At 46.9% G+C, this 13289-nt stretch overlaps 1 protein-coding gene across 3 annotated transcripts in view; it reads left to right on the top strand.

The window, feature by feature from the left end:
• The window catches only part of LOC121846223 (abl interactor 2-like), a 55211-nt gene that overhangs the window by 22318 nt on the left and 19604 nt on the right, over window positions 1–13289 (top strand). For all 3 annotated transcript variants that reach the window (XM_042320058.1, XM_042320059.1, XM_042320057.1), the window contains exons 3-5: window positions 896–1072; window positions 1708–1808; window positions 9306–9449. In XM_042320058.1, the coding sequence (XP_042175992.1) occupies window positions 896–1072; window positions 1708–1808; window positions 9306–9449 (422 nt within the window). The remainder of the gene's footprint in view (window positions 1–895; window positions 1073–1707; window positions 1809–9305; window positions 9450–13289) is intronic.

Raw genomic sequence — 13289 nt, 5'->3', positions numbered from 1 at the left:
GACATCATTACCGTCTCCCTAGCCTGGTTAAACCACACTGACATCATTACCACCTCCCTAGCCTGGTTAAACCACCCTGTGACATCATTACCATCTTCCTAGCCTGGTTAAACCATACTGACATCATTACCATCTCTCTAGCCTGGTTAAACCATACTGACATCATTACCATCTCCCTAGCCTGGTTAAACCACACTGACATCATTTCCATCTCCCTAGCCTGGTTAAACCACACTGACATCATTACCATCTCTCTAGCCTGGTTAAACCACACTGACATCATTACCATCTCTCTAGCCTGGGATGCCTGGGATACACTGCTCGGTGGGCCCGGTTATTACACTGCTCGGTGGGCCCGGTTATTACACTGCTCGGTGGGCCCGGTTATTACACTGCTCGGTGGGCCCGGTTATGACACTGCTCGGTGGGCCCGGTTATGACACTGCTCGGTGGGCCCGGTTATGACACTGCTCGGTGGGCCCGGTTATGACACTGCTCGGTGGGCCCGGTTATGACACTGCTCGGTGGGCCCGGTTATGACACTGCTCGGTGGGCCCGGTTATGACACTGCTCGGTGGGCCCGGTTATGACACTGCTCGGTGGGCCCGGTTATTACACTGCTCGGTGGGCCCGGATATTACACTGCTCGGTGGGCCCGGTTATGACACTGCTCGGTGGGCCCGGTTATGACACTGCTCGGTGGGCCCGGTTATGACACTGCTCGGTGGGCCCGGTTATGACACTGCTCGGTGGGCCCGGTTATGACACTGCTCGGTGGGCCCGGTTATGACACTGCTCGGTGGGCCCGGTTATGACACAGGATGTTGAGGACCATTTTTTAACTCATTCACCTTTCACTCTCTCCACCGCTCTCTGTCTGTCTCTCTCCATACAGACGGTGGACATCCACAAGGAAAAGGTGGCAAGGAGAGAGATTGGAATCCTGACTACCAATAAGAACACATCTCGCACCCACAAAATCGTTGCTCCAGCCAATCCGGAGAGGCCAGTACGCTACATCCGTAAACCTATAGAGTACAATGTGCTGGATGACATCGGCCATGGAGTCAAGGTAGGTTGAAAGAACACAATATAATTGATTATTACTCATGTAATGCTTCGGGTGTGAATACGATGCCGTGGTATATTTCTCAATAGTTGCATGCTTAGAGCTCTTCTTAGAGATGGACAATAAGTCATCATTTTCACTGCTTATCTAACTGCTAATGTTGCATACTCTCATAACTAGATATTGTTATTTCTCTATAATGGCTTCCTTCTCCTCGCTAACCTCCCCACTGCTCTCCCTTTTCTCACTCTTCTCTTGTTTCCTGCTTTAAGTGGTTGCTAAGGTTCAAGGTAAGGATGTGTCTGTTGCTAAGGTTCAAGGTAAGGATGTGTCTGTTGCTAAGGTTCAAGGTAAGGATGTGTCTGTTGCTAAGGTTCAAGGTAAGGATGTTCTGACAGCAATGTATGTGTCTGTTGTTAAGGTTCAAGGTAAGGATGTTCTGACAGCAATGTATGTGTCTGTTGTTAAGGTTCAAGGTAAGGATGTGTCTGTTGCTAAGGTTCAAGGTAAGGATGTCTGTTGCTATGGTTCAAGGTAAGGATATTCTGATAGCGATGTGTCTGTGGTAGCAAGGTTTCTGATGTCATAACTGACTCCTGTGTGGGCGCTGAATGATTCCTATATGACTCTCCTCACAGGTCAACAGCCAGAATATGAAGATGGGTGGAGGTCTCCCTCGAACCAACCCCCCAACCCAGAAACCGCCCAGCCCCCCCATGCCAGGGATGGGAACCATTGGGTATGTGATGTCCCTATCCATGATGGTGGCATAACCATAGCAATAACAAGAATCCTATTTCTATTGGAAATTGTGGAAGGGCCAACTGTCCTGTTGTTTTCTCTACTGTGTTTCCTCATCTGTGACTTGGGCGGGAAGAGGAACATCTCAACATCCTGAAGTGATATTCTGTGTTGTGATCTCTGATTGGCTAAAGGGATGACGGAACATCTCAACATGTACATCCTGAAGTGATATTCTGTGTTGTGATCTCTGATTGGCTAAAGGGATGACGGAGCGTCTCAAAAGGCTGTGCTATTACAGCTATACTCTAGGAGGAATAACGTCACAGTCTGGCAACAGGTGTGGACCTTAGTGAAATGCTTACTTACAAGCCCTAACGAACAGTGCAATTATTAGGTAAAAAATAGGTAGCAGAGATTACAGTCTATGATAAGTAAAGGGAGAAAAAATGTAAAGTAAAATGACAGTGAAAATAATAATAGCGAGGCTATGTACAGGGGGTACCGGTACAGAGTCAATGTGGAGGCTATATACAGGGGGTACTGGTACAGAGTCAATGTGGAGGCTATATACAGGGGGTACCGGTACAGAGTCAATGTGGAGGCTATATACAGGGGGTACCGGTACAGAGTCAATGTGGAGGCTATATACAGGGGGTACCGGTACAGAGTCAATGTGGAGGCTATATACAGGGGGTACCGGTACAGAGTCAATGTGGAGGCTATATACAGGGGGTACCGGTACAGAGTCAATGTGGAGGCTATGTACAGGGGGTACCGGTACAGAGTCAATGTGGAGGCTATATACAGGGGGTACCGGTACAGAGTCAATGTGGAGGCTATATACAGGGGGTACCGGTACAGAGTCAATGTGGAGGCTATATACAGGGGGTACCGGTACAGAGTCAATGTGGAGGCTATATACAGGGGGTACCGGTACAGAGTCAATGTGGAGGCTATATACAGGGGGTACCGGTACAGAGTCAATGTGGAGGCTATATACAGGGGGTACCGGTACAGAGTCAATGTGGAGGCTATATACAGGGTATTACGGTACAGAGTCATTGTGGACGCTATATACAGGGGGTACCGGTACAGAGTCAATGTGTGGGGCACCGATTAGTCGGGCTAATTGAGGTAATATGTACATATAGGATTAGTTAAAGTGACTATGCATAGATAATAAACAGAGCGTAGCAGCAGCATAAAAGAGGGTTTGGTGGGACACAATGCATAGTCTGGGTAGCCATTTGATTACCTGTTCAGGAGTCTTATGGCTTGGGGGTAAAAGCTGTTGAGAAGCCTTTTGGTCCTAGACTTGGCGCTCCGGTACCGCTTGCCATGCGGTAGCAGAGATTACAGTCTATGACTGGGGTGGCTGGGGTCTTTGACAATTTTTAGGGCCTTCCTCTGACACTGCCAGGTGTAAAGGTCCTGGATGGCTTGGCCCTAGCGATGTACTGGCCCGATAATAACAGAGTAGAAGCAGTGTATGGGGGGATAGTCTACCCTCTAGTGCCTTGTGGCCAGAGGCTGAGCAGTTGCCGTACCAGGCAGTGATGTAACCAGTCAGGATGCTCTCGATGTTGCAGCTGTAGAACCTTTTGAGGATCTGAGGACCCATGCCAAATCTTTTCAGTCTCCTGAGGGGTAATAGGCTTTGTCGTGCCCTCTTCTCGACTGTCTTGCTGTGCTTGGACCATTCTAGTTTGTTGGTAATATGGACGCCAAGGAACTTGAAGCTCTCAACCTGCTCCACTACAGCCCCGTCGATGAGAATGGGGGCGTGCTCGGTCCTCCTTTTCCTGTAGTCCACAATCATCTCCTTTGTCTTGATCACATTGAGGGAGAGGTTGTTGTCCTGGCACCACACGTTCAGGACTCTGACCTCCTCCCTGTAGGCTGTCTTGTCGTTGTCGGTGATCAGGCCTACCACAGTTGTGGCATCGGCAAACTTAATGATGGTGTTGGAGTCGTACCTGGCCGTGCAGTCATTAGTGAACAGGGAGTACTGGAGGGGACTGAGCACGCACCCGAGGGGCCCCCTGTTGAAGATCAGCATAGCGGATGTGTTACCTACTCTTACAAACTGCGGGGGTGGCCCATCAGAAAGTCCAGGATCCAGTTGCAGAGGGAGGTGTGAGTTCCAGGATCCTTACCTTAGTGATGAGCTTTGAGGACACCATGGTGTTGAACACTGAGCTGTAGTCAATGAATAGCATTCTCACATAGGTGTTCCTTTTGTCCAGGTGGGAAAGGGCAGTGTGGAGTGCAATAGAGATTGCATCATCTGTGGATCTGTTGGTGCGGTATGCAAATTGTAGTGGGTCTAGGATTGCTGGGATAATGATGTTGATGTGAGCCATGACCAGCCTTTCAAAGCATTTCATGGCTACAGATGTGAGTGCTACGGGTCGGGAGTAATTTTGGCAGGTACCTTAGTGTTCTTGAGCACAGGGACTATGGTGGTCTGCTTGAAACATGTTGGAATTACCGACTCATACAGGGAGAGGATGAAAATGTCAGTGAAGACACCTGCCAGTTGGTCAGCGCATGCTCAGTGTACACGTCGTGGTAATCCGTCCGGCCCTGCGGCCTTTTTTAAAGGTCTTACACACATCGGCAGCTGAGAGCGTGATCACACAGTCGTCTGGAACAGCTGATGCTCTCATGCATGTTTCAGTGTTACTTGCCTTGAAGCGAGCATAGAAGTTATTTAGCTCGTCTGGTAGGCTCACGTCACTGGGTAGCTCTCGGCTGTGCTTCCCTCTGTAGTCTGTAATCGTTGGCAAGCCATGCCACAACCGACGAGCGTCAGAGCCGGTGTAGTACGAATCGAGTTTAGTCCTGTATATGCCTGTTTGATGTCGGAGGGCTTAGCAGGATTCATATAAGCTTCCGGGTTAGAGTCCCGCTCCTTGAAAGCGGCAGCTCAACCATTTAGGTCAGTACATATGTTGCCTGTAATCCACGGCTTCTGGTTGGGGTATGTACGTACGGTCTGATGGGGTGTACTCCTCAATGCCATCGTCAGAATCTCGGAACATGTTCCAGTCTGTGCTGCAAAACAGTCCTGTAGTTTAGCATCTGCTTCATCTGACCACCTGTTTATAGACCGAGTCACTGGTGCTTCCTGCTTTAATTTTTGGTTGTAAGCAGGAATCAGGAGGATAGAATTATGGTCAGATTTGCCAAATGGAGGACGAGGGAGAGCTTTGTACATGTCGCTGTGTTTGGAGTAAAGGTGGTCTAGAGTTTTTCACTCTGGTTGCACATTTAACATAGAAATTAGGTAAAACTGATTGAAGTTTTCCTGCATTAAAGTCCCCGGCCACTAGAAGCGCCGCCTCTGGATGAGTATTTTCCTGTTTGCTTATGGTGGAATACAGCTCATTAAGTGCTGTTGTTGCATCGGTCTGTGGTGGTATGTAGACGACAGCAGCGAAAAACACAGAAACTCTAGCTAGTGTGGTCAACAGCTTATCATGAGATACTCTCCCTCAGGCAAGCAAAGCCTCGAGACTTCCTTAGATATCACCAGCTGTTGGTTACATATTTGCATAGGCCCCCGCCCCGTGTCGTACCAGAGGTTGCTGTCCTGCTGATAGTGTATAACCTGCCAGCTGTATGTTCTTAATGTTGTCGTTCAGCCACAACTCAGTGAAACATAAGATATTCGTTTTTTTTCCCGTTTGGTAAATGTGCTTTCAGTTCGTCCCATGTGTTTTCCAGCGATTGGACATTAGCAGGACGTAAGTTAAAGGCAGATTAGCCACTCGTCGCACCCTGATCTTTTTCAGTGAAATCTGTTTCATTTCCACCAAACCTGGGCCTGGTCGGGTGTCTGTAGTATATCCCTCACGTCCGAGTCATTGAATAATATTTATTTTTTCTAATCTGAGGTGAGTTATCGCAGTTCTGATGTCCAGAAGCTCTTTTTTTTGGTCATTAGAGACAGTAGCAGCAACATTATGTACAAAACAAGTTACAAACAACACGAAAAAACAAACAAAATGGCGTGGTTGGTTAAGAGTCTATAAGACGGCAGCCTTCCCCTCCGGCTGGCGCTGCTTGTTGACACAATGGCCGCTTAACCCAGAAGCCAATGTGTTGGAGGAAACACCGTACACCTGGCGACAGTGTCAGCGTGCATGCGCTCGGTCCGTCACAGGAGTCGCTAAAGCGCGATGGGACAAGGACATCCCTGCCGGCCAAACCCTCCCCTAACCCGGACAACGCTGGGCCAAATTTGGGCCTTCTGGTCTGATGAAACCAAGATTGAACTCTTTGGCCTGAATGCCAAGTGTCACGTCTGGAGGAAACCTGGCACCATCCCTGCGGTGAAGCATGGTGGGGGCAGCATCATGTTGTGGGGATGTATTTCAGCGGCAGGGACTGGGAGACTAGTCAGGATTTAGGGAAAGATGAACGGAGCGAAGTAGAGATCCTTGATGATAACCTGCTCCAGAGCAATCAGGACCTCAGACTGGAGTAAAGGTTCACCTTCCAACAGGACAACGACACTAAGCATACAGCCAAGACAACACAGGAGTGGCTTCGGGACAAGTCTCTGAATGTCCTTGAGTGGCCCAGCCAGAGCCCGGACTTAAACCCGATCGAACATCTCTGAAGAGACCTGAAAATCGCTGTGCAACCCTACAGAGCTTGAGAGGATCTGCAGAGAAGAATGGGAGAAACTCTCCAAATACAGGTTTGCCAAGCTTGTAGCGTCATACCCAAGAAGACTGGAGACTGTAATCGCTGCCAAAGAAGCTTGAACAAAGTACTGAGTAAAGGGTCTGAATACTTATGTGATGTTTCCATTTTTTTTAATTTTAAATACATTTCCAAAAAAATCTATTACCTGTTTTTCCTTTGTCATTATGGGGTGTTGTGATGTCATTATGGGGTATTGTGATGTCATTATGGGGTATTGTGATGTCATTATGGGTGTTGTGATGTCATTATGGGGTATTGTGTGGTGGTTGGCGAGGAACAAAAGGTTGTAACAAAATGTGGAAAAAGTCCAGAGGTCTGAATACTTTCCGATTGCACTGTATTAACATGGTGTCGGTTCACATATCAGCATAAATCTCAACAACTTGTGTGCATTGTTTCTCTCTGTAACCTTGGGAAAATCCTCTATTATTAACAGCAGACTCATACATTTCCTCAATGAAAACAATGTACTGAGCAAATGTCAAATGGGCTTTTTACCAAATGACCACACAACAGACCATTTATTCACCCTGCACTCCCTAATTGACAACCAAACAAACCAAAACAAAGGCAAAGTCTTCTCATGCTTTGTTGATTTCAAAAAAAGCCTTCGACTCAATTTGGCATGAGGGTCTGCTATACAAATTGATGGAAAGTGGTGTTGAGGGTAAAACATACGACATTATAAAATCCATGTACACAAACAACAAGTGTGCGGTTAAAATTGGCAAAAAACACACACATTTCTTCACACAGGGTTGTGGGGTGAGACAGGGATGCAGCTTAAGCCCCACCCTCTTCAACATATATATCAATATATACATATATATCAACGAATTGGCGCGGGCACTAGAAAAGTCTGCAGCACCCGGCCTCCCCCAACTAGAATCCGAAGTCAAATGTCTATTGATGATCTGGTGCTTCTGTCCCCAACCAAGGAGGGCCAACAGCAGCACCTAGATCTTCTGTACAGATTCTGTCAGACCTGGGCCCTGACAGTAAATCTCAGTAAGACCAAAATAATGGGTGTTCCAAAAAAGGTCCAGTCGCCAGGACCACAAATACAAATTCCATCTAGACACTGTTGCCCTAGAGTACAAAAATAACTATACATACCTTGGCCTAAACATCAGCACCACAGGTAACTTCCACAAAGCTGTGAACGATCTGAGAGACAAGGCAAAAAGGGCATTCTATGCCATCAAAAGGAACATACATTTCAACATACCAATTAGGATCTGGCTAAACATACTTGAATCAGTCATAGAGCCCATTGGCCTTTATGGTTGTGAGGTCTGGGGTCCGCTCACCAACCAAGACTTCACAAAATGGGACAAACACCAAATTGAGACTCTGCACGCAGAATTCTGCAAAAATATCCTCCGTGTACAACGTAGAACACCAAATAATGCATGCAGAGCAGAATTAGGCCAATACCCACTAATTATCAAAATCCAGAAAAGTGCTGTTAAAATCTACAACCACCTAAAAGGAAGCGATTCCCAAACCTTCCATAACAAAGCCATCACCTACAGAGAGATGAACCTGGAGAAGAGTCCCCTAAGCAAGCTGGTCCTGGGGCTCTGTCCACAAACACACCCCACAGAGCCCCAGGACAACAGCACAATTAGACCCAACCAAATCATGAGAAAACAAAAAGATAATTACTTGACACATTGGAAAGAATTAACAAAAAAACAGAGCAAACTAGAATGCTATTTGGCCCTACACAGAGAGTACACAGCAGCAGAATACCTGACCACTGTGACTGACCCAAAATTAAGGAAAGCTTTGACTTTGTATAGACTCAGTGAGCATAGCCTTGCTATTGAGAAAGGCCGCCGTAGGCAGACATGGCTCTCAAGAGAAGACAGGCTATGTGCTCACTGCCCACAAAATGAGATGGAAACTGAGCTCCGCTTCCTAACCTCCTGCCCAATGTATGACCATATTAGAGAGACATATTTCCCTCAGATTACACAGATCCACAAGAAAAGCGCAACCAGTGAAGAACAAACACCATTGTAAATACAACCCATATTTATGCTTATTTATTTTCCTTAACCATTTGTTCATTGTTCCAACACTGTGTGTGTGTGTGTATATATATATATATATATATATATATAAAAATATGACATTTGTAATGTCTTTATTGTTTTGAAACCTCTGTGTAATATTTACTGTTAATTTTTATTGTTTATTTCACTTTTGTATATTATCTACCTCACTTGCTTTGGCAATGTTAACACGTTTCCCTTGCCAATAAAGCCCCTTGAATTGAATTGAATTGAGAGAGAGAGAGAGGTGTTCATTCATTCAGACAGGATGCTAACAGTTTCTCAGGTGATCCAGAGGAGTGGATTCTCCAGTCTATAGCATCTGTTTTTATGATCCTCCACACTACCATAGCTATATTCATGTTGCCAGTTCTCCAGTCTATAGCATCTGTTTTTATGATCCTCCACACTACCATAGCTATATTCATGTTGCCAGTTCTCCAGTCTATAGTATCTGTTTTTATGATCCTCCACACTACCATAGCTATATTCATGTTGCCAGTTCTCCAGTCTATAGTATCTGTTTTTATGATCCTCCACACTACCATAGCTATATTCATGTTGCCAGTTCTCCTCCTTGTAATGATCCACTGTGATCTCAACATTACACAACTGTAAAATGTCTCTCATTTGCAATAACACCAAAACCTTTCAATCTCTCCTTTTACAGTTGTGTAATGTTGATGTTAAACTGCCCCCTCACCCCTCTCGTCCAGGCGCCACTCCCCCTATCGGACGCTGGAGCCCGTTCGTCCTCCTGTGGTCCCTAACGACTATGTCCCCAGCCCCACACGCAGCATGGCCCAGCAGGAGAGTCCTGTACTCACCACTACAGTTAACCAGCGGACACACACCTACAGGTACCCCTCCTCTCTCTGTGTGTTCTACAGGTACCCCTCTCTCTCTCTCTCTCTCTCTCTCTCTCTCTCTCTCTCTCTCTCTCTGTGTTCTACAGGTACCCCCCTCCTCTCTCTCTCTCTCTCTCTCTCTCTCTCTCTGTGTGTGTTCTACAGGTACCCCTCCTCTCTCTCTGTGTCTCTCTCTCTCTCTCTCTCTGTGTGTGTGTGTGTTCTACAGGTACCCCTCCTCTCTCTCTCTGCGTTCTCTAGACTGAGACATGGTTCCGATGTGATCATAGACCACTAAAAGTCTATTTAACCATTAGTTACTACTCTCATTAATTGTTTTATTGAACCTTTATTTAACATGTCAGTTGAGAACAAATTATTATTTACAATGACGGCGCCGCCCGGTGGGACTCCCAATCACGGCCGGATGTGATACTGCCTGGATTCGAACCAGGGACTGTAGTGATGCCTCTTGCACTGAGATGCTGTGCCTTAGACCTCTGTATTTTATGGTGCTACCTAATAAATATATTTATAGGCCTCTCTGATACAGAGATTTATGGTCTTTATAGCCCTCGGGAGCCCATTCTGCATTCTTCTCATCTTGCTGAGAAGAATGCAGGACCCCATCTCAAAAACAGGGTCCTTGGAGCAGGATTGCAACACCCGATGTATTGTTCAAAGGCTACTGTTGAATGGCACTACCCAGGAAGATCTTGTGGAATATGCATGACCTGTCCTGCTGAATGACGGATGACTTACTGAGCCATGAAGAAGTGCTGACTGGCTGCTAGAATCACTTTTCCCAGCCTTTCAACAGAAACCTGAACACTGAGGAACAGATGAGGCAGGAGTCTTTCTGGTCTCAGAGCCCTCAATCTTTTTTTCTCCTTAATTTTTCTTTTGAAGTGACTTCACTGCTGAGTTTATATGAGGTGGTTCTGTGAACCCCCCTGTCTTGGCCTGTGCATTAAATGGCACCCTCCTCTCTATTTAGTGCACTACGTTTTACCTGGGCCCATAGAGACCTATAGGGCTCTGGTCAAATGTAGTGCACTATATAGGGAATAGGGTGCCATTTTGGGACTCAAGTCTCTGTCTCCTGCTGTATGCTGTGTCAGCCTTTTCAGTACTCTCCAGAGGGCCAACCTGCTCAGAGAGCTTTAGGAGCTCAGAGAATTCACTGGAAAGAAATGGAGATTTAGATTTTTCTCAGCTTAGTCCAAGTCCACCCACACAGTCAATCTTGATATCTGGCTGTTGTAACTATGCCTTGGACCGGAGGAGAGCGTGCTGTGCCATATTACCTCCTATTCCCATCTGCCTCAGAGAGAATTGTGTCACTGAACATCTTGAACAGATGACGAATGCAGTGGCGTTAGAAGCTTAGTGAATCCTACCCTACCCTGTAGAGAAGCTGAGAAACCCTCCTGACTGAGGATAAAGCTGTTGAGACCTACCCTACCCTGTAGAGAAGCTGAGAAACCCTCCTGACTGAGGATAAAGCTGTTGAGGCCTATCCTCCTGACTGAGAATAAAGCTGTTGAAGCCTATCCTCCTGACTGAGGATAAAGCTGTTGAGACCTACCCTACCCTGTAGAGAAGCTGAGAAACCCTCCTGACTGAGGATAAAGCTGTTGAGACCTACCCTACCCTGTAGAGAAGCTGAGAAACCCTCCTGACTGAGGATAAAGCTGTTGAGGCCTACCCTCCTGACTGAGGATAAAGCTGTTGAAGCCTATCCTCCTGACTGAGGATAAAGCTGTTGAGGCCTACCCTCCTGACTGAGGATAAAGCTGTTGAAGCCTATCCTCCTGACTGAGGATAAAGCTGTTGAGACCTATCCTCCTGACTGTTGAGGCCTATCCTCCTGACTGTTGAGGCCTATCCTCCTGACTGAGGATAAAGCTGTTGAGGCCTATCCTCCTGACTGTTGGGGCCTATCCTCCTGACTGTTGAGGCCTATCCTCCTGACTGAGGATAAAGCTGTTGAGGCCTATCCTCCTGACTGTAGATAAAGCTGTTGAGGCCTATCATCCTGACTGTAGATAAAGCTGTTGAGGATAAAGCTGTTGAGGCCTATTCTCCTGACTGAGGATAAAGCTGTTGAGACCTATCCTCCTGACTGAGGATAAAGCTGTTGAGGCCTATCCTCCTGACTGTAGATAAAGCTGTTGAGGCCTATCCTCCTGACTGAGGATAAAGCTGTTGAGGCCTATCCTCCTGACTGTTGAGGCCTATCCTCCTGACTGTTGAGGCCTATCCTCCTGACTGAGGATAAAGCTGTTGAGGCCTATCCTCCTGACTGAGGATAAAGCTGTTGAGGCCTATCCTCCTGATTGAGGATAAAGCTGTTGAGACCTATCCTCCTGATTGAGGATAAAGCTGTTGAGGCCTATCCTCCTGACTGTAGATAAAGCTGTTGAGGCCTATCCTCCTGACTGTAGATAAAGCTGTTGAGGATAAAGCTGTTGAGGCCTATTCTCCTGACTGAGGATAAAGCTGTTGAGGCCTATCCTCCTGACTGTAGATAAAGCTGTTGAGGCCTATCCTCCTGACTGAGGATAAAGCTGTTGAGGCCTATCCTCCTGACTGAAAAGATGTCTCTCAGATATTGTGGAGATTCTCTCTCCCTTCAGTCACCTAGCTACCTGCCGTCTCGCCCATTAACTCTCTGTGAGGTGTCTATCTTTCATGATGTCATTATAACATCACAAACAGGGAATGCTGGTTCTTTAGAGCAGAGGTGTAGAGGGGCCTACAATGCTTGTAGTCACAGTGGTGCAGTCGAGTCACAAAAGGTCCCAGGTCTCTATTGCTGAGTCCGGGTCACCAATGGTCGATTCACGAGTCCCTATGTCTGAAGTCTAATTCATAATGTTGACTTTGCAGTCGGTTGCAGCCTTTTTCTTTTTCTGGTAAAACATTTGACGTTGCGCAACACTCTTTGCACCATCTGCTGAAAAACATCAGAAAGCAAAACTGATTTGGGGTTCTGGTCACTGCTGTTTTGCTGGCTCGTACTGTCGGCTCGCTGGCTCGTACTGTCGGCTCGCTGGCTCGTCCTGTCGGCTCGCTGGCTCGTCCTGTCGGCTCGCTGGCTCGTCCTGTCGGCTCGCTGGCTCGTACTGCTGGCTCGTACTGCCTGCTCGCTGGCTCGTGCGGCTCGCTGGCTCGTACTGCCCGGCTCGCTGGCTCGATGCTCGTCTGTTGCTCTATTAATTTGGCTCAGGTTTGGTAGAAGAAATCTGCCCATCAACAACTAGTGGTGGGCTGGCTTTTATGGGAGCGTTGAAGTAACGCAAAGATTTTCCGGTATGCGGGATACCCGACGAGACTACGTCGGCGAGATGATGAACCGCCACTACCCTCCATTCTATTGGCGAACGTGCAATCACTGGAGAATAAACTGGACAAGCTCTGTTTGAGACTGTCCTATCAACGTGATCTGAAGAACTGTAGTATCACGTTATGTTTCACTGAGTCGTGGCTGAACAAGGACACAGTTGCTGTAAATGAGAATGTGTTCTCAGTCAACTTACCTGGTCAGAATAAGGGTTAAACAAAAGGTCAAATCTGGTTTATTTGTTTATACATCAGCAGGACAGAAGGGTAAAAGCTCAGGGGACAGGGCGGAGTCTCGAAACAACAGCTGGTGCACGATCTCTAATCTTAACAAAGTTTCGAGGTTCTGCTCGCCTGAGTTACAATACCTTATGATATGCTGTCGACCAAACTGAAATCCGTCTCATTTTCACCAGCATGTCACCTTTGCAACTAGAGGTGTGAACTAGATCACCTTTACTCCACACAGACACATATAATACCAGATCACCTCTACTACACACAGAC

This window comes from Oncorhynchus tshawytscha, linkage group LG03, assembly GCF_018296145.1.
Source record: "Oncorhynchus tshawytscha isolate Ot180627B linkage group LG03, Otsh_v2.0, whole genome shotgun sequence".
NCBI lineage: Eukaryota > Metazoa > Chordata > Actinopteri > Salmoniformes > Salmonidae > Oncorhynchus > Oncorhynchus tshawytscha.
Note: the sequence above shows the minus strand (reverse complement) of the source record. Positions and strands in the feature narration are given on the sequence as shown.